Source organism: Podarcis filfolensis, assembly GCF_964270895.1.
Source record: "Podarcis filfolensis genome assembly, chromosome: 11".
NCBI lineage: Eukaryota > Metazoa > Chordata > Lepidosauria > Squamata > Lacertidae > Podarcis > Podarcis filfolensis.
Window position 1 is genome coordinate 22,143,354 of NC_139613.1, and position 25,580 is coordinate 22,168,933.

Genomic DNA, 25,580 nt, shown 5'->3' on the forward strand with positions numbered 1-25,580 from the left:
ACACAGCGGTTCAATTTCCCTCCCAAGGGCACACTCCATTCTCTCGAGACAGATCAGATGCCAGCATGCCATTCATCCTTGCCCGTTATGTACTAGGACCATCTCTCAATTAAGAAAATTTGAAGGATATGAAATTCACATGCAGCAGAATGAGGTGGGGATGCAGCGGCAGAATTCTGAGGTACTAGACTGCAACAAATCATTTCAGGCGGCCCCAAGAGGAGTCGGAGGAAGAGCTGCCAGCCATTGAAGCCATGCGGCCACTGTGTTTGGCTCAGCCCCCAGCTCCTCCCAACATTCTGACGTCACATGCACAACCTTGCCCCTCCCATTGCCCTTGAAAGCTAGTGCCTCTGATACAATCAATACTCTGCAAGCAGAGAAGCAGCACACGAGCGAGCAGATTTGACTAGAATCTTTCATAATGTGCTTGTGGGTTTACTTGCAGAGGAAGAGCATTCAGAAACAGCATTTTGAAATGACACAGCCCACTTTGCCTACCACCTCAGGGTGCACCCTTGCTAAGCTGCATGTGTGAACCAGGCCACAGACATCTAGCAGGGTTGTGGGCCAGGTGTCATACTTCACAGAGGGCCACCCTCCATTTGGAGGACTGTCGTCTCCATGTCTGGTTGAAAGTGCCATAAGATTGCCGAGCGGGTGAGGCCTGGAAATAGCATGCCCACAGTGAGCCCCATTTAAATTATAGTAATAATTTCTAAAGTTTCATCTATTCTATACATAAAAATCAGCATGTGGGCAAACTGTTGCCATATGTTGTTGTCTTTTGGGGGATGATACTTTTTTTTTGGCAAGGCATAGCTTGCCACCCTAGAGTTCTAGTGGAGGTCTAATTGTCTCACTGAGAGAGCAGAAGCTGCACTCTCAGTTCATTGCTCCTTCCAACTGATGTCTGGCCTTATGTTCTGGCCGATCCTGCCACATATGAGACACAATTTGTATAATGATCTTTGGCAGGCGAGCAGCCTGATAAGCAACGAAGGCTCTCCGTCAGTTTTATACAAGTTTATTTAAAAGAAAGACACATCCAGAGCATGGCGTTCTGCCTGCTCTCATTAATCTTAGTTGCTCAGTCTGACTCATCTTTCCTCCCCCAACAGGAAGAACGCCAAAATCCCACCTTTTGTCTCCTTCCCTTCCATTGCTCTCGGAGCTTCTCTAATCTCCTCGTTTTAGGACTGCAGGGCTGAGCTACCTCTTCCTCAGAAGACTCAGCCTCCGACACCGTCTTATCTGCTGGTTGCCTAGCAACGCCTTGGCTGACTTCCAACTCTTCCCCCCCCCCTTGGGAGCTAACCGCTTCTTCCCTGGAGAGGAGGGGCCCTGGGCTGCTCTCTCTAAAATCAAACAGACAGTTCTCATCTACAGAGTCAACCTCTTCCTCACTCAGCTCAGTTTCCGAGGCTGACTCTCCCGGTGTGCTCTGGGGGGCCAAATTCCTGACAATCTGCATTTTAATGACCATTTAAAACAACCTTTCTCAACCTGTAGGTCCCCAGATGTTGCACTACAACTCCCATCACCCCTAGCTAGCAAGGCCAGAGCTCAGGGATGATGGGAGTTGTAGTCCAACAACATCTGGGGACCCACAGGTTGAGAACCACTGATTTAAAGGTTTTTATATAGCAGTGACAGCAACTTTCATGCATGTAACAGAAACTGAATCCGGAACTTCTTGTTTCTTTGTAATTTATGAATTCAACATTGAAGGGTGTGTTTTTTTTACACCTGCTTTAAATTAAAACCACAGGGGACTCTGAGGATAACCAACTTCTCTATGCTATGCTCTGGCCATGGCTGAGACCACATCACAGAGCATTAAAAAGCCCTATAACATGGAACAAAAGCAGGTTATCTCTGAACTGTGGGAAGAGGTGGTAGTGAGTCCATTCAGGGGCATACAGTTGGAGTGCCAGAGGGGCCATTGCCCTGGGCGCAGATTCTTGAGGGGGCGCAAAATAGGCACCCACAGCACAATGATGCCTGGTGCTCCTCTCCTAGTGTCAGAGGAAACAGTGCTCGCAGAGAGCACACCGGGCCATGCCATTCTGGAGTTACCAGTGTGGGGGCACCTGGTTTGCACCCGCCAAGTGTTGCTTCAGCTGGCTGGGCTCCCCTCTGTACAGGTGGACAGAGAAAAGCTTTGGCAGTGTTTCCCAGTCTTTCTTGCATAATTATCTGTTCTTGATACCCAACTAAGGCTATCCACAGACACAATTTATTATCCCAAAACTGTTTCGGACCACCTCACAAGGAGGTGTAAGCATTTATACTATTTCCTACAATATTCTAGAATACACCTGTCCCATTTTACAGCTGGAGGTCGCTGAGACAGATTGATTTGGGCTAGTTATCTGTCAGAGCATGCTTGTCAGAGAATGATGCACTATTATCTCATCATACATCATACATCAGGAACTGAATGGTGATGTCATAATCATGCCAGCTAATGGTAGGTGTTTTCTTCAGTCTGGCCAGAATTGTAGTTTTCAGCCAACTTTAAAGTACTTTTTCCTGAAAACTGCAACAGCTATAGCAATGATTATTTTTTTTCTCTCTCTCTCTTTGTACCTCTTAGCTGAATAACTGTTGATATACATACTGAGATCCCCAGACTCTCTCTGATGCCTATAAATAACAGCTCTCTAGAAAGCCCAGAGGCTTCATTGTGGGTGTTTCAAATTTGCGAGCTTATAAAAGGATGCCCTTGAGACGACGAAATGAAATCTCACTTCCTTCCTATGCTCAATACATATTAGACATCTCATTGTGGGGGGCCGCAGACAATGGGGCGTGTCTTTGTTTTGTGCTTTTCCATGACCATTTTCCTCCTCAAAATTCAGAAAGGTAAGTCAGTGTTGCTATATCTGCTGTATATGTCTCCTGCACACCCCACTTCTCCTCCTCCTATATATGTAGAGCATGGTGTATATAGAACAACCACATGGCCAAAAAGTAATTTAGTGCAAGTTTTTCCCTGCTAGCCTAATTGCCTTGGTGGTCGGCAGGACAGAGGAGAGGCTGTGGGCCAGGGCGGGGTGTATTAAAACATTCTTAGAGTTATGTGGAATTCTGAACTAAACTAGCCACCGTGCCAAAGAAACAGAATATGTTAAGTACATCTAAAGATGGACCCATTTGTCAATTTCAGTTTCACTCAGGCTGCAGGCACACCATACAAATTTAAAGCACATTCCCCTCCTCACAGACTCCTGGGAACTGGAGGGTGAGAGTTATGCCCACACACCCATAACTCATGAACTGGCCTGCAGCACATTGCATTTACTTACTTACTTACTTACTTACAGTGGTACCTCGGGTTACATACACTTCAGGTTACATATGCTTCAGGTTACACACTCCACTAACCCAGAAATAGTACCTCGGGTTAAGAACTTTGCTTCAGGATGAGAACAGAAATTGTGCTCTGGCAGCGCGGCAGCAGCAGGTGGCCCCATTAGCTAAAGTGGTGGTTCAAGTTAAGAACAGTTTCAGGTTAAGTACGGACCTCTGGAATGAATTAAGTACTTAACCCGAGGTACCACTGTATTTACTTATTTCATAAAATATATATACCATTTGATTGTAAGAGGGAAAAACCTCAAAGCAGTTTACAAATCCAACCTGATCAAATGACTTATGTCCTACAGGTCAACCTCAAGATATAGTTGAATGGATAGAAGAAGGTCAGCCTTTAGGATCATATATGGTTGCACTCATCAAAGGAAATAGCGTGTCATGTGGAGGAACTTTGATCAAAGAGAACTGGGTGTTAACAGCAGCCCATTGTTTTCCGTAAGTCTGGAGAAATACTGATGCTTTGTAGAAACCTCTTCCTGGCATCAATTCTCAAGGACCTTTTCAAGTCAGGTAGCAATATTTGCTTCATAACATCCATTGCTTACAGCAGCAGCTTGTAAATTCAAGAAGGGTAAGAGAACAAGGATATCCAACTGTGGGCTTGAAATGTGGATAACAACTGCAATCTTAGGCAATCTAAGGCCCGGGGGCTGGATCTGGCCCAATCGCCTTCTAAATCCGGCCTGCAAACGGTCCTGGAACCAGCATGTTTTTACATGAGTAGAATGTGTGCTTTTATTTAAAATGCATCTCTGGGTTATTTGTGGGGCATAGGAATTCATTCTTCTTCTTCTTTTTCCAAAATATAGTCTAGCCCCCCACAAGGCCTGAGGGACAGTGGACAGGCCCCATGCTGCAAAAGTTTGCTGACCCCTGGCTTAGAACATATCTTTGCAGTATTAAAAAGATCTTCACTAGCATCCACTTGGCTTCTGAGTATAATTTAGGTGTTGACTGTCACCTCCAAAGTTCTACTTGGGTTGGTATCAGAATCTCTGGAAGCGCCAACCCTCATATGAACCTCCTCACACATTGGGTATCAAAAATGTATGCAGAAATGAACTGGGTGGTGACAAGTGACAGGGCGAAGGTCATTAGTTAAATTGGCTGGTGCACGTGTGGCTGCTCATGTCCAATGAGGAGAGAAGATCAGTTCCATTCTGGTTCCGTTCTCTCCAGAGATGCTTGGCTGGTACACTCTAGACAGTTGGAAGACTCCCCAGAGCAGTGTGAGTTGGTGGGGAGAAGAGAGATAATTCCATTGGGCAAGCAGAAATGGAACAATTTCCTTCGTGCTACGTTGGTTTCCACCTTTAGTATGGAATTTCCATTTTTATTCACTCATTTTTCACAGGCAACAGACGACGCTGTTCTCCGGTCATTCTCAACATGTCTGCATCTGTACTGGAATTGTTTTAAAGATGTTTTCATTGTTTTATCGCTTCTTGTTTTCTGCGCTGTGCTCCTTTGGGAGGAAGGACAAGATACAAATTAAGCAAATAAATGTATTTTCCACAAATCCAACTTTTTCCAGAAGAATGGAAGAGTAACATAGTCTCCACAGGTGTATAAGTCCTTCATGATTCTGACATGGGCAGTGACCTGTCAAACAAGTCAACCTTTTGCAGCTCAGCACACACTTGCCAGAAGCTTTCTGCCAGCCGCCATTTTATAACATTAGTTTTTTTAATCAATCTTTTAATTAGTGCTGAAACCCCTTTCTGACTATAAAAGAGTGGTCACAAATTAGAATGAACAAGGTAATAAAATGGCAGCTGCTGCAGAGTTAATACTGAATATGTGATGAGCTTCAAATGACTGCTCACCCGTCTGAGGCAGCAAAATATATAAATATGTGGATAAAGAAGAGTATGCAAACACTCAGAATGGTGAAAATCAAATATCAGTGTGGTGAATTTATCAGTGGCTCGCTTTTTCAGGGATGAAGAAACATACATGATTTTTGGAGCTTATTCACGAACTAAAATGGAGCACGGAAAACACAAGGCTAACATTACCAAAACATTTTCTTACCCAGGATTTAATCCGAAGACATTTGAAAATGACATTATGCTTTTGCAGGTAAGTCGATGTTATGTAAGTGCTATCGCCGTTTTAAACTGCATGTGTGTGTGTGTTTATATATGCAATTGTTTTATGTGTTCATTTAACGAAATTTACAAGCAGTTTGATTGTAATAAAACCTCAAAAGCATTTTACAGTTATTTTAACTTCTTTATATGTAGCTGATATATATATTCTTCTTTGGCGATCACTCATAGCTGAGTAAGATTGTCTTCCATAAACACGGTATATACGGTATATACGGTGGGTGTGTGGGTGGGTGTGTGGGTGGGTGTATATATATATATATATATATATATATATAGTTTCAGGATGCCTCATGGAGAGCGATTCATAAAGGAAATATTATTATTATTATTATTATTATTATTATTATTATTATTTATTACTTAATATTATGCTAGAAGGAAGCCTAAGGTAGATTGCATGGAAATCTGTGGCCTCTTCTTGTCTATAGATCCCAACTATAGATCCTTTTTATGATTCCTTCAGTTTCAGTCAGGAAAAGGCCACCCTCCACCTGTAAAAACCATTCCACTTACCCACTCATATGATGACATCAAGGGTGGAACCCAGTGTGTCGTAATTGGGTGGGGAACAATTAATAGAAGAAGCGGATATGATACACTGCATGGAGCCAACGTCACCATCATTAGCAGGAAGGTCTGCAGTGACAAGCACCACTATAATTCTCACCCTCCTCTGACCATGAATATGCTGTGTGCTGGCGAAAAGAAAGGCGGCGGGGACAGGTGTATGGTAAGAGAGTCTTTGTTTCTTTCAACTAATTCTGCACTCATGGAATCATACAGCTGCTTGCCCCCCCCCATGAAGATTTTTTTGCCTTTCAACTGATCGACCGAGGAATCAGTTAAATTTCCCCCCCAAAAAAATATTCAGTAATAAAAAAATAATAAACCTGAGGCATTGAATGAAGTACAGCCACTTGATTCATTTTTAGAAGGAATGTTCACCTTTAACACTTCAAACAAACAAACAAACAAACAAACAAACAAACAAATACTCTACTATAGTAAGATACCAGAAGTCGCTTAAGACAGAATGAAACAGCCTCAAAGTGCAATTAAAACCAATTAATCACCACTTAGAAACTTCTGTAATCAATCAGTCTGTAAAGCAGTTTAAGTAAAATGAAATGAAATGGCCCTCACTTATTAAGAATTGAGCCTCTGCCTGTTTATGAAGTAAAACTTTAGCTGCTTAAAGTTTTGAATACACTGAAGAAGGCATGCAGCTTTTGATGAAGATTTCAGTTCATAATCTTAACAATGCTTAGTGTTTTATCCAGTATGACTTGGGGAATCAAGCTACAGCTGTGTAGTTTTATTTATTTTATCCCGATTTGCTAGGCAAAATCCTTCCTTGGTTGAAGTCATTATTAAAATGTAGCGTGTTAACTTAGGGACTGAGGACCAATCTGGATTAATGCTGCTTGATATTATTGTATTAGCATCATCAGCATCAATAATAATAATAATTATTAGTCTGGTGTCAGTAGCAGGTAAACACTCTGGGACTCATAGGGTGTGCCATCTGCCTTTGCCTGCCATAGACTGTATTGTGCTGCATTGCAGTCACTGTTTTAATTAAAATATTTTGTTAAAATGACTAATTGCAGAACTGAATTTGTTGTTGGAATACTATGACCGTAGGGGAGGTATATAGATCAGCTTCTGCTTAATGGTAACATCCAATCTCTTCTTTCCTTTCTTTTCCTCAGGGTGACTCTGGTAGTCCTTTAATATGCCATGGGGAACAAACTGGAATCCTCTCATTTGTTAGAAAATGTGAAAGTCACCGATACCCTGGCGTCTATGCTCGACTCACAGCCAACCACCTCTCCTGGATAGACACAGTCATGAACAATGGCACTAGCTGATCACATGATTTTATGATACTCATTTTTTATACATATTGATGAAGCTTTTCTTTATACATATTGATGAAGCTGGTGATTCAGTTTATGCTCATCTTACTCATCTCTGTAGCTGAATTATAACACCCATTTAACAGATGGGAAGCAGATACCTCAGCACCCAAAGCCAACTGTGGGATCTAAATGCTGATCTGTGATCTGAACTCCCGTTTCTAAAATCTAGTTCCAATCTTCAGTCTACTGTCTGTATAATTAGGAGTTTTTCTTGCCTCTGGCCCAGAGAATTTCACCATCCACATACAACCTATTACCTTGAGCTTGGAGTCAAATTAGCAGCCTAAATCATAAGCCTGATTACAACAACAACATCATCAAGCATTCAGCCACAGTCATGGGAAGCAAACTTGGGGCCTGATTTGAATGAATGGGAGTTGTGCCTTTGATGTCATCCACGTGTTCAAGCTCATTGTTTGCAGAATCAAAAGGAGGGTTTGCTTATCCTCCTTCACCCACTGCACTCCTAACCTGACTACTGTAAACATATGAAATTCATAAGGGGCAAATCAGAGAAGCAAACGTTGGTACTTAACTGTGGTAAGTTTCTTCTCTGTAAGGAAGAAGGGGGTCCTGGGTGTGTTGTTACCACCCTAGCACTTCAGAGAGTCACAATTTAAGTGACTTCTTATGCCTCTAGGTGATCCATATTTATATCCCTAGTGGCGCTGTGGGTTAAACCACAGAGCCTAGGACTTGCCAATCAGAAGGTCGGCGGTTTGAATCCCCGCGACGGGGTAAGCTCCCGTTGCTCAGTCCCTGTTCCTGCCAACCTAGCAGTTCGAAAGCACATCAAAGTGCAAGTAGATAAATAGGTACGGCTCCGGCAGGAAGGTAAACAGTGTTTCCGTGCGCTGCTCTGTTCGCCAGAAGCGGCTTAGTCATGCTGGCCACATGACCCAGAAACTGTATAAAGCGAGGCCAATAAAGCGAGATGAGCACCGCAACCCCAGAGTCGGTCACGACTGGACCTAAGGGTCAGGGGTCCCTTTACCTTTTTAACTCTGGAAAGAAGCTTGTCAAAATGTTTTAGACTATTGTTACTTTCCAAAACTGAGCTCTGCTTTGACCTTCAGTGAGTGTCAACTAAGGGACTGGCTCTTCAGAACTTCTTTACTGTTAAGTCAACATGCAATGGGATGGGAAAACAGGGACGAGGCACAAACACTGCCTCCCATTGCCATCATCTTTGGCCTAGATGAGTTGGAGGGCAAACATCTGAAGTGGGAAGCCACTGTACTCATGAAGTGCCCCACATGTTTTAGATCCCTGGAAAATCCTTTGTGGCAAACATTTAACAGAAGATAAATATGTGAGATAAAAGACTGATATTTTCTAATCCACCATGTGTAACAGGGTCTAATTTGCCAAAAGTACAATACATCTGTTGACCACCATATATTGATATGGGATTGCTATGATGATTTGTGACAGAAACATCCACTATGGTTTAGCCCTAAGGCAGGGGGAGCAACTTGTGGCCAGATATGGTGGACTCCAACTCTCTTCAGACTCAGCCAGCTTGGCCAATGGCCAGGGATTATGGGAGTTGTAGTACAGCAACATCTGGAAGGTTGCAGGTTCCCCGCCCTTACTGTAAGTCAATTTCTAGCCAGAGTGTTGGGCTTGACAAAAGAAGTGAATAGTTCAGGTGCTGGCATTTCCTCAATAGGAGCTAATAGGCAGGAGATACAGAGGTCTCCTTGGACTAGGCAAGAAATTAGAGCATGGGGATAGATAGGATACCTCTCTGCCACATTTACACACAAAGAGAGCTAAAGATAATGTAAGAAGGGCACCGCAATTATAACGTAGTGAATTGAGCAGGGTGGAAGGTGAGATGCAGGGGGCAAATTTTGGCCTCGCATAGGTCGCCGCTGAAATTTGAAAGACCAAAATCTGCCTCTGATTTTGGTGTTCACCTATACTGAGCAAAGTTAGTGCTTTTTGCTTCAAGGGGCGTTGTGATGTCCTCATGCAGCCAAAGCTGATTGATTATGTGGCACCATCATAAAGCCAATTCAGAGCAAGGACATTGCCCTCACTCTGAAGTAGCCCCGTGATGTCAACTGTGCGGCCAAATCTGATTTCCTGCATGGCATATTTATATTCAGTAGCAGATGGTATGGTGGGACTGTGCCACTTACTGAACATCCTTCTGGCCTAGTTGCCGCTGCTTAGTGGGACTGAGAGGGGAGGAGGCATGATGGTGTAGTGAAAATACACCTGCAGGAAACAACAGATTAACTTCACTGTCACGTTTGCACCACATTGACTTTGCCACCGCCTCACCCCTCCATGCATGACTCCTGAAGAAACTCAACCAAATTGGGGGGAAAGATAACAGATCACTGTTTTCATTTCACATAGATCTGTAGATAAGTTTCCACTGCATTTGAGCTCACCAGAAACCAAACTAGAAAACGAAACTAACATTGAGAGTCACTGTGTGAGTTAACAGTATGTGGACTCAAACAAACACAAATGGAGAAATAAAAGTCTTTATTAGCAGCAAATACCATGATTAAGGCAACACTTTCCCCAGGCATCCTAATATTGGGAATTGCCACTGCCCTGTGAATGCCCAGTTCACATGATATGCTTCTTGAGGCTAATGTGAAATTCATGAAGGGAATTTTATATGAGAACTTAACTTTCAACTTAGAAACACATATTCCTCACTGGTATGCTTTTTCAGGAATCTCTCAGCCACAGGCCTGCTTTGTCTTGAAAGGCAGGCTCACCAGAAGCCGTTTGATTCTCCCTTGGACGCAGCCTTCCTGAAACCTTTAAAACAGGCAGCAGGAAGAGACTACTGGCTTCCTGTCTGCTCCCAGATCCAGCAAAAGCTCCTTGGTAGCTGCGTCAGTAGAGCATGAGACGCTTAATCTCAGAGCTGTGGGTTCGAGCCCCATGTGGAAATGGAGTCTCCAGGCTGACTAGAATCCTGAACAGGAGCACTCCACGCTGCAACATTTTGTTGCAGATGCCATATTCCCTTGAGAAAAACAGTACAGATTTGCTTAACGCTTGTAAATTCTGTATTATAATCCGAGAAGAAGGTGGAGAAAAGGACAGCCCTTGGTTTTCAAGTCCCATTTGATTTCTGTTGAAGTTACTTTTGAGTAAAATATATGTTGAACTGCAGCCCAACAGTCGTCCTCTAGATGCAAGCACCATAATCCTGTAACTGAACTATTGCAAGCATAGCTGAGGGCTACCAAAAGCTTTTCAGCCACGGATTCTAGTCTTTTAACCAGCACCATAACTTGTAACACAGGACAAACTTTGCTGATTCGTTTTTTAAAAGCTGACTGGGTATTTGTCGGGTCGTCCCCTAAAGACTAGGCGACTCACCTCTTTAAAACACTGCAACAGCAAGGGAGGGTATAATCCTGTGCCTCTCACACCATTGTTTCAGTAGTCCCTTCATCCCATCTCCTCTCCCAGAAGTGGTGCCAGGACTTTAGGGCCCCACTCTGCAGACGGACCACAAGGGCTCACAATAATGAACATTACCATCTAACTACGGGGCCCTATCAGACCACATCTTGGCATCTGGAGACGGCAATATAAAACCAGAGCCTAAAATTATTTAACTGCCCTACTGTCTCCAACTACAATGGGGACAAAGCTACAGCGCTGCTGGCAACAGCAGACAGACGAGGGTGGCAAGAGGAGGGTCAGTAAGGGCAGAAGGCTGGGTGGTTGCATCCTCTCTCATTGCCTCGGAGCTTATGAAGGGACAGGCACTGCTTTCGGAAGAAGACCCAGCAAGAACAGTGCTCAGGCAGTTTGGTGTGTATGAGAGTAGAGGCGGTGAACCTCAGTCCCGGGGGCCAAATACCAGGGCCAGCCACCCAGGTGAGGTGAAAGCAGCAGCTGATCCCAATGTAGATTTTTATTCAGGGCCAGCCCACCCATAAGATCAAGTGAGTCAACCGCCTCAGGTGTCAAAATCCACAGGGGCAGCTGTTCCCAAGGTAGATCTTTCTTCCTCTCTTACTCCTGATGTAGATCTTTCCTCATCCTTTCTTCCTCAGCAGGGAAGGAGGCACCATTTTGGGGTCTGCCTCAGGTGCCAAAATGTCTAAGGCTAGCCCTGCCTCCAACCCTCTACATCTGGGCTCTTAGGACCCTCCCTAGGCCGTGTCTGTTATGTACTGAAGTTCTCACCCTGGGCCAGCAGGGGATACTGTAGATAGTTTTCACTCAGGTCCACATATGCAAATAAGGGATTGAAAGTGACATTCAGTGATTGGATAATTACAGAAAGTGGTTACTGTTGCGTTGTAGTGGCGCTCTGTTTAAGCAGGCTGGCTGAACCCTTCAGTTCAGTTCTGTTCTGGCCTGTGAATAAACAAGAGCTGTTTGAAGAATCGCTGTGTCATCTGATATGTTCATCCACAACTTAACAGTGTCCCCTCTCCTCAGCCACACTTTTCACTGGCCACTCTTTGTCCTCCTCAACTCTTTTTGCCTCACTGGCTGTGTCCATGAACTCAGATAAGGCCTTCTTGGATGGAGAGACAATGCAGGTGGGTGTGCAGTGACCTCTGACTTCCATATGGCTGGAATGTAGCCTACAGTAAGAGCCACATCTATTGTTCCGAACGCTTTTGCATCTGGTCCCAGGCGACTCCCGGCAGGTTGCCCACAGCAGGCTGCAGCCCCGAGGTTGAGAAAGGTTCCCCACCCCCCTTTCTGTGGTGATTTCCAGCTCATACGCAAATCACAGTTCCACCCACATTTCTCATGGCACTTGGCTTTCAGTGGCTTTTGTGGTTCATCTTGAATACAGACCCTTCAGAAACCCAGCCAGCCCACCTTTGGCAAATGACAATTTAGCTTGTTCCAGCTATGACAGTGCACATAAGTGCAAAGGACTTGCTTCCTGGCACAGATTAACTGGAGAAGTACGGTACTTCTAATTGTGTTTTAAGGATGTTTGTGTCAAGTTTCAGGAAACTGTCAGGAGATGAAGACGCAGGTTTTCAGGAACCTGGTCTTTAAATGTCACCTTGAGACATGTGGAAGGTTGTTGTTGTTGTTGTTAGACTAGTAATAATATTAATCAGGCTGTGCCAAACTAGTTGAGCTCTATTTGTTCAGTTACACCAAAACAATGTTAGGCTTTAATCACCTGTTTTGTTCACTGTCAGCTGTAGTTCCATTGTTGAACAGTTTCCCCATGTTACCAAACTCAGCTTACAGAGACCGAAAGCAGAGATCTGTCCTTTTTTGTGCATTGTTTGATCCATAAATTGTTATTTATTTTCCTACAATTTAGCAAATTCAGTTCAGTTTCAATGCAACATTCCCTTAACATTTTGACTTCCCATCCTTACTTCCATGACATTTCTGTTCAAATCCTTCATCTACCACCTTAAATGTAATACTTATTTCTATAACATATATCCTACATTACATTCCTTTATCATTCTCATTCCTTTGCTTATATTTGCAGTCCTGCCTGCGATTTCATTTGACTATAGCATTTTCTCAGAGTCTGAAAAGGATCTCCACTCTTCCACAAACATTTCACCTTTTTTGGTCTCTTATTTTTGCCGTCAGTTTCGCCATCACCATACAGTCCAATAGTTTTAAAGTCCATTCCTCTTTTGTTGGAACCTCTTCTTTCCATTTCTGCACTTACGGAATTCTGCCTGCTGTGGTAGCATACATAAACAATCTAACCAACTTTTTGGGACCTCCGCCCTGTATTATTCCCAAAAGAAATATGTCAGACTTTTGGGGATCACAATTTTAAACATATTCTTCTATTCATTATGTATCATTTCCCAAAAGCCTGTCGCTTTTCTACAAGTCCACCAGAAAATGAAAAAATGATCCTTCAGACTGTTTGCCTTTCCAGCATTTACTTGATATAGTCTTCTACATCTTGGCTAGGTTATTAGGTATTTATTAAAATACCACCTGTATATCATTTTCAAGTTTTTTGCATTTATTAATCTGGAGTTATGGAGTAATGACTAGAATAACCCCTTTACTTTGAGGGAATCACCCTTCTCTGTACACTGACTTGGAACTGTCATGGATTTTCATCAGATCAGGCCCATCATCTGAGGTAGTGGGACTCTCTGCAAAACCTTGCTCCACTTGGTTTCTGCTGCGTGACTGCTGCCACCTTGTGGAAATTGGGCTACTAGCAACTGGAGAAGATGCCAGTTTCTTCACAAGGCAACTTTTAAAATGTGAATAGGAAGTCTTGCCTGGAGTCTGTTTAAAACAAAAAGCAGTAAAGTGACAACAACGGTGATACATAATAGTTTAAAGTTGCTTATATTTATTAAACACACTATAAATTAATGGATTAGGTTTTGTACAGTCAAATATTGTTTCAATAGTTATTGTTGTTGCTATTATTATTTATAGATTGCTTCCAGAGTAAGTCTGCACTTACCTGGAAATAAGACCAATTTAACTCAGAGGGATTTATTAGCCTGGTATAGAAACTGTGCTGTGAGTTAGCGGCATTTAGGTATCAGTGAAATAAATGTGTGAAGCCTGACAGGATAAAAGCCCTATTTGTCCCAGTGGCAATTAAGTGCAACTAGCATTGGTTGCAATCCTGTATCTACTAACCTGGGGATAAGCCTCTTTGAACTTGATGGGACTTACTTCTGAGTAGACATGCCTGTGCTTGTTTGTTTACCCTGGATCTAGCCTACTCTTTCTAACTGTTCAAGGTCCTTTACATACATTCTCGTTAACATTAACAAAGCGATTTCTGATAATCTGATTATGCCCACTAGTTCATTTGCAAGATGAGTAGACCAGTTTCTAATGAAACCAATCAAGAGAAGAAGAAGAAGGAGAAAAAGAAGAAGAAGAAGAAGAAGAAGAAGAAGAAGAAGAAGAAGAAGAAGAAGAAAACAACAACAACAACAACAACAACAACAACAACAACAACAACAACAACAACAACATTCTAATCCCCTGCATAACCATAGATCAGATGACAGTCTGGGAGAAAAATGTGGGGGAGAAGGAAAGCGAGAAGAAAATATGGTTTGTTGCCAAATTGTAAAACAGAAGGCATTGCATTTAAATGGAAAAAAGGGGATCTAAAATGCTGACTTGCTGTCAATAAATTTCTTCTAAAGAAAAAGAATAGACCAGTTTCTAGGCCTTGCAGCCTAGAACTTTAGGCAAAGTCTGGGCTTGGGGGCGGGGGGGGGGGACAGGACACAGCCTGCCTTCTGGCTCCCTCTTCCACCTCCCTTCCCAAGCTCCTGTGAGTTTTGTGTTTCAGCTCCTCCTTCACATTCCAGGCCTGCTGAGACTTCCCCCAAAATCCTCCAAAATGGAGCCGCCTCTGCCTCTGCCTCTGACAGCGTGTCCTTTGAAAAGCTCGAGGCTGAAAACCAGGATTTTAATCATTTTCTTCTCTATGGTTTTGTTCACAGCCATACTGGGACTGCTGCAACTAAAGTACTTAAAGCCCAAAGTCAAAGACTTTTATTCCTTTGAAGTGATGGATCCGAAAGGCAGGGCCGTTTCGTTGGAGAAATACAGAGGCAAAGTAAGTGACACGTATTTTGTTTCTGAAATCTTTGCATGGAGCTATTGTCTTCTCCGTGCATAATAATGACATTTTACGTCCTTTGAGATGCAGGCTGGTTGTAAAAAACAACAACACTGTGAATGTAGATTTATTTTAGCAGTCAGAAGAATACTGGGAGTGGGAATCCAAGTCTCCTGAGTACAAGAAACAGTTCATAATATTTGCTGGTGTGAATGGAGACGTTCTAACTTCCAACAAAGTAGTTTCAGCAACGGCAAGGTTTCTCCTAATATCAGATGCAATGAACATCTAGAACAGGATCTGTTAGACTTGAATTCCCATTAGCCCCAACCTGCACGGCCAACGTTCAGGGCAAATGGAAGCTGTAGTTCAGCAACACCTGTTGAACTACAGGTTTCCCGTTCCTGATCTAGCATCTATGGGGGGGGGTGCCTTCCTGTGCTGCTTGTGAGCCTTCCAGAGTCATCTGGTTGTTGTCAACAGGGTCTGATCCAGCTGGACTCTTGGTCTGCTCTAACAGGCCTGTTTTTTTGTAAGTCATCAAAATGATTCTCTTGTTTCATTACAGAAGCTGCAAACGTCTGCAGAATCCAATGGCTAACTATTGTGAAATGCAAACAATTGATGAGTTTGATTCTTGGACTTTTTAATAGTCCCATTTCTTTTTTTAAAAAAAATGCATCTGTTACTGTGAACAATTGGATTTTGTTAACATTAGGAATAATCTGGCCAATGTATTTCGGTGAATTGAAGTCGTGCTAATGGTTTACATAATCCCTGCAATTTCTCCAGAGTAGGGGAGAACAGTCCTAAGCAGTAATCACTGGTACTAATATTTTCCTTCCTGCAATTGAAGAAGTTTACTTTGTGGCAGCCAGTGGCTAAAACAATGCTGAATAGATGGATGGCTGTTTTTCTGCAACTGAAGCTTAGCTGAACATGTATACTTTTCCTACATTTAAATAGCTGAGATGGTCAGAATGTAAAGCCATTTTGTTAACCTCGGCATAAGCAGTCTCTCATCCTCTTTCTTTCTCACTGCCCTGTTTTCTGTCTCCCTGAAGGCGTCTCTGGTTGTTAACGTGGCTAGTTACTGCCAGCACACAGAAAAAAATTACATCATGCTGCAGGAACTGCATAGGGAGTTTGGACCATACCACTTCACAGTGCTAGCCTTCCCCTGTAATCAGTATGGGGAGATGGAGCCAGACACAAGCCGGCGGATTGAATATCTTGCAAAATCAAATTACAGAGTCACTTTCCCCATTTTCAAGAAAATAAAGATTCTAGGAAGTGAAGCATCGCCAGCGTTTCAATTTCTAATAGGTAAGCATGTACAGCGTTACCTCTAGGGGGAAAGTGGACAGGAAAACAAACAAAATGTGGACACAGAACCCAGCTTCCCAAGAATCTTGTTTTTTTAACACCACCACCAAGATTCTAGCCCTTAAGATGAAATCCTAACCCCACTGAATTGAGCAAAGTGGAGAGATGAGCAGAGATGTGGAAAGGCAGCTATGGATTGTGTGTTGATCAGCAATAACGATTAGCTCCAGAAGCCTAGTTTCATATTACTGTAATTCATCAGGAGGAAGAATTTGGCGGTCCAGAGAATCAGTGGGAGCTAAGCACATCATTCCTATTGATACCAGTGGCACTTTGACGCATCTTTTGGAGGCAGTATGCTTCAGAATACCAGTTTCTGAAAACGGCAGTGGTGGGCCGTTGTGAGAACAGGAAACTGGATTAAGATGGACCACTGGCCTGAGCCAGCAGCTGGGTCTCCTGTCATCTGTCAGGGATTCTTTAGCTGTGATTCCTGCATTTCAAGGGGGTTGTGCTAGATGACCCTTGGAGCCCAACCCTACAGTTCTAGGATTCTAACATTCTTCTGTTCTTATAAGGGGGTTTTGTTTTTGTTTTTTTAATTTTTTTAAAAATCTGAATGGCGCCCCTTCTGCTTGCAATACAAACTAATCTTGTGCTGTTCTTGCAGATTCCTCCAAAGCTATGCCTCGGTGGAATTTCTGGAAGTATCTCATCAGCCCAGATGGGAAAGTCGTGAAGTTCTGGACACCCGAAGAGCCCATAGAAAGCATCAAGCCAGATATAGCCGCTCTGGTTAGGCAGATCATTTTGAAAAAAAGAGAAGACCTTTGACAAAGCTGATGTGCCTTTTGGATTCCACAGGGCAACATCTCTCCTCGGCCCTTAGTACACTCCTGCTTAATAATGGTAAAAGCTGGACAAGCAGTGGTTTTTCTTACTGGACAAAATGTTGGTAGCTTTCGACAGAAAACTCTTCTGTTTAAGGAGCAGCTCTTAAACCACCTGAGCAAAGAGAAGGATCGGTATGCTGTGCACTTCACCCAACTGAGCCCTGGATCTGGCCCATGGTCATGGATAATGGGAATTGTAGTCCCATCTGGAGGACCACAGGTTCTCTACCCCTGTCCTAGACGAATCAAAATAAGGTATTCTTTCTTTCCCAGCAGGTTACTTAAAACACCATTTTCCAAATAACTCAAGTAACACTATTTAACCCAATAATGAAAGTACAGTGTGAGAAATTGTCCTGCCATTGAATCATTCTGTTTAAAGCTGATAAAATCTAGCATTTTATCAACAACAGCAGAAAATGCATGCTCCATGGAGGGTGGGGTGAGGTGGAAGGGGGGGATAAAAAAAATGTAAATAGTTTTTATGAAGAAGTTTTATTTTTAAAAAAGAGATAGAATAAGCCAAGTCTGTTTGGAGTGTTCTCTTCTATACACTGGTTTCCAAAATAATTTTCTATTACATGATGCACTATCGAGTAAACTGGAGCATACTGCTTAAGGGGGGGAAAGAGGGAAATTATAATTTTCCTACATACTAATAGCAAATTCAGTCTTGTGAGTGTGGACACTTAAGAAACCAAAGCACCACTATCCACATACAAGAGGGAGGTCTCAGCAGGCTTGGAAGAACTCCAGAGTTTACAGAAATAACCACCCAAAAGTTTTTTTTTGGGGGGGGGAGACTCCTAAGAACCAGACTGATAGGCCTGAAGGACCAGATTTGACCCAAGGTTCCCCATCACTGCTGTAGTACGACCAAGAAACAGAATTATGGAATGCGATCTTAAAAGGAGGCGGGACTTCTGGTGAAAAGAGAGGTGGGGCAACTGTCAGTGTTTAGCGTGGCAAAAGTTCCGTCTTACATTCTTCTGGGGGCCACACAGACAGGACCTAGTTTGGTGGTCAATCTTTGGGGCCCCCAAATTCAGGTTCAGATTCTACTCCAGTAGTCACTCCAAAAAGGAACCTTTACAAATGAATGGACACCCTTTCTCCCTACAGGTCCAGTAAGAAATGCTGACTTTGGGGAAACTGTTGTCATGATGTCAAAAGCTTCCTTAACACAGTCCCTTGCTGACAGATATCCTGCATGCCCTCCCCTCCACATCCCATGGTCATGGCAGGCCATTCATAAATACCAGTGTAAGAGCATAGCAAGTTTAACCATTAGTAAGTTCTCCTCTGCATACTACAAAAAAACAAACAAACTAAAAAGTGTAATAATTGTTTCTCTACTTTATTTTGCATGGAGAATGGTAGGTTACCAATACAGTTCATATTGGGAGTCCCATACAAAAGAATCCGTACCTCAGTTATTGGGAAATATTGATCATCCACCTGTGATGTTTGTCTCCTGTGCTGCTTGGTGTCAGTCATGTCCTGTATAGATAAGGATTATTTGGGCTTTTGGTAAACTCAGCAGTTCAAACATTTCACCCCATGCTGTTTGAACAGATGAAGTTAGCAATTGCTCAATATCACATCCTAATACAGTGGTACCTCAGGTTACAGATGCTTCAGGTTACAGACGCTTCAGGTTACAGATTCCACTAACCCAGAAATAGTACCTCAGGTTAAGAACTTTACCTCAGGATGAGAACAGAAATTGCGCGGCGGCAACAGGAGGCCCCATTAGCTAAAGTGTTACCTCAGGTTAAGAACAGTTTCAGGTTAAGAACGGACCTCCAGAATGAATTACGTTCTTAACCCGAGGCACCACTATACCCTGCTTGCTGAAATAGTCTATTCAGAGAGGGAACATATGACAAACCCCCCACAAACCTCAGCATGATGAAAGAAGGTGTGGAGGTGGCTATGGAATTGCCACACTTCCCTGATGTCCCCATGTTCATGCTACATCAGAAGGGGTTATGTTGGTGTACCGATGTACATGTCTAAAGCTCTTCCCAAGTTGAGGAAGAATCCTAAATGGCAATAGGGGAGAAGATCCTCCTTGTATGGTATTCATACACTGGTACATGATTAGAACTCCTTCTGAAGTTGTTTGAGCTTGCAGGTGTCAAGTGGGAATATTTTTGTTTATTTATTGAATTGATATCCCACCTTGTGCCACAGAGGCACAATTTAAAAGCAAAGCAGAAATGTTCTAAAACAGTTAACGCATTATTAATAAAATAAAATCTAAAAGCAGCTACAGTTTAAAACATTCTAAAAGCAGTTAAAAATATTCCTCCACCAATGATCTTGGGGTTGCCAGGAGTGTTCCTCAGCCACCAGATACCTGGGTAAACAGGGATTCCCCCGAAAGTTAATAACGATGGAGACAAGAACACTATAAAACACCTCACTGTGCAGAGTTGTACAGTGGGGTTGGCTCACACATTGAAAGATTGCGTGGAGAAGATTGTGTGAACTTTAGTGTTGAAACATGAGGCTCAAATGTGCATTGAATCTCTCTTGCATATTTTGTACATGTGTGAAGGGTAATGCAGACTAGAATGTGGAACAAAGAATGAATGTAACCATTGCTGGTTATAAATACTCCCATTACACACTGGGAATAATTTGCACGTGCAGAAAAAGCAGAATTTCAGAACAGCAGTGACTTCTCTTGTAATAGACACTTGCACACGCCAGTGATATGGGTCCTCCAGAAGTCTTTAGCATACAGTCTGACTGAGAGTTTCCCCTTTGTATATGACATTGCTTCTGAATGCCACTTTTCTGAAATCCCTTGATCCTTATAAACATCCTTGGCATTGAGGAGAGACAGTCTTAAGTCTGCTTAATCTACCAAGGATGCGACTTATCTTTGTGCCAGAGGATCTCAGGGGCTAGATCCCCATCTCCTGCGTTGGACTCCCAAAGCCACAGCGCAGAGATGGAAAACTTTTTTCCCAATTTGAGGACCACATTGCCTTTTGGGGGATGCATGCCAGTAGGTGGAGCAACAGGTGTGCCTCTTAATCTTTGTAAGGTAAAGGGACCCCTGACCCTTAGGTCCAGTCGTGGCCGACTCTGGGGTTGCGGCGCTCATCTCACTTTATTGGCCGAGGGAGCCGGCGTACAGCTTCCGGGTCATGTGGCCAGCATGACTAAGCTGCTTCTGGCAAACCAGAGCAGCGCACGGAAACGCCGTTTATCTTCCCGCCGAAGCGGTACCTATTTATCTACTTGCACTTTGACATGCTTTCAAACTGCTAGGTTGGCAGGAGCAGGGACTGAGCAATGGGAGCTCACCCCGTCACAGGGATTCGAACCGCCGACCTTCTGATCAGCAAGTCCTAGGCTCTGTGGTTTAACCCACAGCGCCATTCATGTCCCTCTTAATCTTCGTACAGTAGGCTATATTCCAGCCATGCAAAAGCCAGAGGTTTCTACATACAATTCACACAGGCAAGCAAGAGGCATAATTGCAATTCAAGGACACATTCCAGCTGGGCCAAAACACTCAAGGACATCACAGAGCAGGGCCTGGGGAGGGGGCACTGCTTGGGGGAGCTGAGAGGCCTGGAGAGCGACATTTGGCCCCCAAGCTTGAGGTTCCCCACCCTGGCCATCGCTGTTATTTCTACTGTTATTCCTTTCTTCCCTTTCACCATATGGCAATATATTCACTTCAGCAGACAAGCTAGTCTGGAAGAGATGAGTCAAGCAACTGCCCAGAGTTGGAAAGAACAGGGAACAAATGCATAAAAGCCGACAGTTGGATCAGAAACAGACTATCTTATTGCAAGTTTTCACAACGCCGCAGGCACTGGTGGTGTCAGAGCTGCCCGAGGTCCCAGCTCACAAAGGACCAACGCCGCTTCGTTGTTAAGTACGAAAGTCTTTATTGAAGTTCAGTTTCACTTCCAGAGCCGCAGCGTGCAGCTCTACGTTTCCCCAGCAGTGGCTGTTAACGATCCTCTTCCATCAGAGACAAATGGAAAGCATTTAGCCTATGACGCATGGTCATGCAATGATATGGAAGTGTATTTAGTTGCTGGAATAGGTACAACAGCTAACTAATAGTACACTGCCAAGCCATCACACACAAACACACAGAGAGAGGTCAAACGGAATCAAATGGATATGCCAGGGTGAGAGATGCTACACGAAACGACATCTCTTGTTAAAATAAACAGCTGTTCAGAAATAGTGCACGCTTTTAGACCAGACTTTGTAAACCTGGTGCCTTCCAGCTGTTTCAGACTGCAACTCCCATCACCCCCAGCCAGCACAGAGGCTGGAGCTGATGGAAGTTGTAGTTTGAAACAGCTTAGAGGGCACTAAGTTGGCAATGGCTGCTTACAAGAACCTTTTTATGGCTGCCCAGTGCAGAAGTAAAACAACATGGGATAATGAAAGGAATATTGTAGAGGGCATCAATATTAGGTGTCCAGTGCCCTGCATATATGGAAATGGATTTACTTTTAATGCAGTCACTGATATTGGGTAAGTTACATTCATTAAGATTAGATATATCCTAGTTTGCAGAACCTCTCAAGCACTTCAGGGTGACCAGACCCATTCATAAAAATCACTTTATTCCTTTATTTTACTGTTGCTCTGAACAACTATGCTTGAAGAAGACTGTTGTGACATTCAGAACTCTGCAAAGCAGCTAATGAGTGTGCTCAAATAATGCCAGAACGTTTTCGAAGGTCTTATTATACAAACCCCTGCGGTTGTCCGATGATCACAATATGTGCCGTAGGCTGGCAGCTGAATGTCAGCTGGTGCCTTTCAGATATTCATCCAGCTAACAATACACTGCCATTCCACCACACACACAGAGATACAGCTTCACAGCAGGGTCACTCCGACAACAGGGAAGCTGGGCAGAGCTGCAACGGGCACCCTTGTTGTATAGCTTTTCTTATATGCAGGCAACACACCTCTTTGCCCCATCCTTTCAACTATATACATCTGTGTATGTATATAGATAGATTAGAACCCACCATTTTCTTCTGAATCATTTTAACTGACTTTACTACCTTTATATCGTTGCCACCTGCCTTAGGACCCCGTGAATAAAGAGCGGGTAAGACATCCAAAATATAAAAATTAAAAGATATCCTGTTGTCAAGGTGGTTAAAGAACGGTTTAGTGATTCTGACTGCAGAGCCAAGGCAATAAATCTGGAATTTTAAAGCACCTATTTTAAAGCTGGGCATCCCAGTAATGTTCACAAGAGGGCGCACTCCCATTACATTTGCGGTGTTTGGGAATGCAACAGTATGGAGTGCAACCAGCAGCTGTAAAACAACAGGTATCCAAAACAGCCAGCTAGTACTGCACTGCCAAAGCGGTACATTCCTGTGTTCACATTCAGCGTCTGCTCCTTCTCACATACAACACAGAATTGCTTCTACCCAGTGCTTTTTCCCCCTAAAAAAATGTGTAGGGGTACTCTCATTTTGACTCAAGAAAATCACCACTTTATAGTTCAAATTAGGGAAAATAAATACAGTAAATGGACAAAAGTACCAAGATTCACAAAATGTTTAGGGGTATGCGTACCCCTGCATCCCCCCAGAACAAAGCACTGCTTCTACCACCAAACATTCCCAACAGTAAATAGCCACAACCAACATTTATACACTGTTAACACATTCATCTGTTTTGGCTCCTAGAACATCCATGTAAGCTTATACTGGAGGAAACAACTACTACACAATGCCTATCACTTCCCATACTCTCTTCCGGAGGACACAAAAGTGTTGCAGGCAATCAAAAGCTTGCAAAGTCAGTTCTGCAGTTTTATAAACACTCACCTTAGCCAGAATCTGCAAACTTAGGTTTCTGGTCTGTTGGAGGTTTGTCCCCAAAGTTCTCATTATTTTCTCCTAGAAAGCAAACAAACAGAGATGTTACAATAACGCTGTTCAACCTTTAGGTATCAGGTCTGAACTATGCAGATGCCAGTTCACATTCTTAGTGACTTGTAACAAACCATGTGCTGTGTTTGCCCAGGCCTAGTGACCTTTCGCATACACCCTCCCCTACATTTCATGGTGCAGGGGACAGCATTTCTGTATAGGGTTTTGTAAAAAAACAAAACAAAACTACCCATCCTAACTAATCTGGAAGCACATCTTGATTGGGAAAGAGAATGAACTTCTGTGTGGCTGTGTAGCCTTCCATAACTTGCAATTTATTGTATTAGAATTAGATGGTCCTTATTTTTAAGGAGCGCCGCATACACCCTAACAGACCCATCATAATAATAATTAGAGGCACTGACCTTTATTTTCCCCCGTCTTGGCCTCCAAAGGTTTTCTAACACAGTGATCTAATGTGTGTTTGCTCAGGAGTCAGTCCCACTGTAGTTTTCCCCTAACATCATGAACTAATGTGGGTGTATTCAGAAATGAGTCCCACCATTTTAAACAAGAGATTTCTCCCGAGTCTTATGTGCATAAGATTGCACCCTTAATAGGTGAAGTTTTAATTAAGGCTGAAATCTTAACCTCATTTGCGGGGGGGGGGGGGAGAGAGAGAGAGAGAGAGAGAGAGAGACGGAGCTCCACTGAATTCAAATAAGACTTATTTCTGAGCAGACACGGGTAGGATTGCAAAGCTGGCCAGTCCTTAATGCACTGAGCATTCAGATCACTCTACTGAGTGTTGAAATTAAAATTTTGCAGGATATATATGTAAAAAAAGTAAATAAAAGATAGCAACAACAAAATAGTGATGGGGGTGCGGAGAGAGACTGAAGGACGTAGATTTACCCACAACACACTTTCATCCGTCTTGACCTTCCGGGCTGCGAATCTTTCTAACTTCCACTCCATCTCTGAAGAGGGGCTTGCTGGCTTCTTACTTAGCTAGCTCTGCTGGAGCTGAACAATCGCTTCTCTTTCCTGATCCGCCCCCACTAGATGGAATCCTCTCCCCCCCCTCCACCCCAGGCTAGAGGAATGAATGTTTCCAAACAACTAGAGGAGTTTCTGATCTTGCCTGCTGCTTCTCAAGAGGCTCTCCCGAGGCTGCCTTATTCTCCCCCTCCTCCGGTCTATGCCCACCTGCTGCTTGTCTCCGCAGAGAACCCCCTTGCTGCGTTACCCTATTCCCAATCTCCACTGAGGTCTCTCCTCGGTTGGAACCATTTAAAGAGACAGAACAAGCGGCAAGTAGAGCGGGAATCCCTTGCCCCGACGCCTGATTGGCTGAACCGGTGTTCTGATGCAAGGAGGTTCCCTTCGTTGGAACGCGGCGGCGCGCGACGTTCGCCCGGACGGCGCGGCCCCCGCCTCCTCCTCTTTCCCTTCAGTCTTTTCTTCCGATCCCGGGCAAAGCCCCGCTTCTGCTGCACGACGCGGAAACTCCTCCATTATTTGCCGCGGGGCCGCGCGGGTACAGCAGGTAACAGCAGCGCCAAAGAGCGCGGCGGCGGGCAAAGAAGCGCGGAAGGGCCTGGCTCGCCCCCTTCCCCAACCGATCTCCTGGGAGAAGATCCCTTCCAGGCTGTGCTCCCCGGGACGTGGCTGGTGTAACTTGAGACGCGATCCTAACAAGCCCCCACCGCGGCTGATTGGAGGGGGGGGGCGTTGTCTGGAAAGGGCAGCAAATTATTAGTTCTTTTCTTTTCCAAGATTTTTATTGAACGTAATAATAAACATACAAGCATTGAATTTAAAAACATGAACACACAACCGGAGCACCAAAGAGAGGCACAGGCTGAGTTGTGCAAGGGACAGCACTGAGACTTTGGGCCTCTCCAGTCTGGTGTTTTATTGTGGGTGTAGCCTGCAATGTGTTCTTAAAGCAGAAATGGTGCATTAAATATTTTATTTTATTGCATTTCTATATCACATTTTCCTCTAAGGAGCTCAAGAGGGTTCCATCGTTTTCCTCCTTCCCATTTTAAGGAAGAGGAAGGTGACAGGCAGTGCCAGCTCCTGGACTGGTTGTAAGAAAGCAAGCAGGTTGGGGGGCTAGTTGTGGGGGGAGACTGAGGTTTGTGGTGCAGGGTTCAATTAGCATTCACAAGCCTGGTTTCAGATTAAAAAAATTAACAGGAGGACTAGGCGAATCAAGGGGACGACTGCAATCCCCCAAGGGTGAGCTCCATATCAAACATTTAAAAATTTCCCACGTAGAAACCAGAAGTTGTACTCTAGTGGAATGTATGAAAAAGGGTATAAAGTAAAGCTGTGCAATAAAACCATGACAACAGAAACTGTATAATGAGAACGATTGGAAGTTTTATGCAGAAATTTTTATTTGATAGACATAATTTTGTATAAATTTTTGGTTCTTTTTCTTTTTTGTCTTTTTAATTTTTTTCTTTTATGTCTTGATGTGTTGTTGTTGTGGTTTTTTT

The 25,580-nt window shown here is 43.6% G+C and overlaps 3 protein-coding genes across 4 annotated transcripts; 2 read left to right on the top strand and 1 right to left on the bottom strand.

Annotated features, from left to right (window-relative positions):
* Window positions 1-2,466: 2,466 nt before the first annotated feature.
* On the top strand, window positions 2,467-7,414 carry LOC310744658 (granzyme A-like). The gene is made up of 5 exons (XM_083576301.1): window positions 2,467-2,868; window positions 3,672-3,816; window positions 5,322-5,463; window positions 5,959-6,225; window positions 7,208-7,414. The coding sequence occupies exons 1-5, from the start codon at window positions 2,808-2,810 to the stop codon at window positions 7,364-7,366; spliced, it is 774 nt and encodes a 257-aa protein (XP_083432427.1). The 5' UTR covers window positions 2,467-2,807; the 3' UTR covers window positions 7,367-7,414.
* Window positions 7,415-12,665: 5,251 nt separating this feature from the next.
* Window positions 12,666-24,793, bottom strand: CDC20B (cell division cycle 20B). Of its 2 annotated transcripts, none has more exons than XM_083576337.1 (4): window positions 23,986-24,793; window positions 23,026-23,097; window positions 18,614-18,685; window positions 12,666-13,657 (listed from the first exon to the last, which is right to left on the bottom strand). In XM_083576337.1, exons 1-4 carry the CDS (start codon window positions 24,046-24,048, stop codon window positions 13,439-13,441), a joined length of 426 nt encoding a protein of 141 aa, XP_083432463.1. In that variant the 5' UTR covers window positions 24,049-24,793; the 3' UTR covers window positions 12,666-13,438. The 2 variants fall into 2 exon arrangements, with proteins under 2 accessions (XP_083432463.1, XP_083432464.1); XM_083576338.1 differs by having other exon boundaries at window positions 23,997-24,273.
* Window positions 14,706-17,536, top strand: GPX8 (glutathione peroxidase 8 (putative)). Its single transcript, XM_083576322.1, has 3 exons — window positions 14,706-14,963; window positions 16,031-16,292; window positions 16,963-17,536. Exons 1-3 carry the CDS (start codon window positions 14,745-14,747, stop codon window positions 17,124-17,126), a joined length of 645 nt encoding a protein of 214 aa, XP_083432448.1. The 5' UTR covers window positions 14,706-14,744; the 3' UTR covers window positions 17,127-17,536.
* Window positions 24,794-25,580: the final 787 nt, after the last annotated feature.

What these genes read in the sequence shown, in the direction of transcription:
- LOC310744658 (XM_083576301.1), top strand. Translation starts at nt 2,808, where the DNA reads ATGGGGCGTGTCTTTGTTTTGTGCTTTTCCATGACCATTTTCCTCCTC. An exon ending in CCTCCTCAAAATTCAGAAAG is followed by an intron (nt 2,869 to 3,671) that starts GTAAGTCAGTGT and finishes TATGTCCTACAG; the next exon opens with GTCAACCTCAAGATATAGTT. An exon ending in GCGGCGGGGACAGGTGTATG is followed by an intron (nt 6,226 to 7,207) that starts GTAAGAGAGTCT and finishes TCTTTTCCTCAG; the next exon opens with GGTGACTCTGGTAGTCCTTT.
- GPX8 (XM_083576322.1), top strand. Translation starts at nt 14,745, where the DNA reads ATGGAGCCGCCTCTGCCTCTGCCTCTGACAGCGTGTCCTTTGAAAAGC. An exon ending in TGGAGAAATACAGAGGCAAA is followed by an intron (nt 14,964 to 16,030) that starts GTAAGTGACACG and finishes GTCTCCCTGAAG; the next exon opens with GCGTCTCTGGTTGTTAACGT. An exon ending in AGCGTTTCAATTTCTAATAG is followed by an intron (nt 16,293 to 16,962) that starts GTAAGCATGTAC and finishes CTGTTCTTGCAG; the next exon opens with ATTCCTCCAAAGCTATGCCT.
- CDC20B (XM_083576337.1), bottom strand. Translation starts at nt 24,048, where the DNA reads ATGGAGTGGAAGTTAGAAAGATTCGCAGCCCGGAAGGTCAAGACGGAT. An exon ending in GTTTGCAGATTCTGGCTAAG is followed by an intron (nt 18,686 to 23,025) that starts GTGAGTGTTTAT and finishes TTATCTATACAG; the next exon opens with GACATGACTGACACCAAGCA. An exon ending in AATATTTCCCAATAACTGAG is followed by an intron (nt 13,658 to 18,613) that starts GTACGGATTCTT and finishes TGTTTTAAACAG; the next exon opens with ACTCCAGGCAAGACTTCCTA.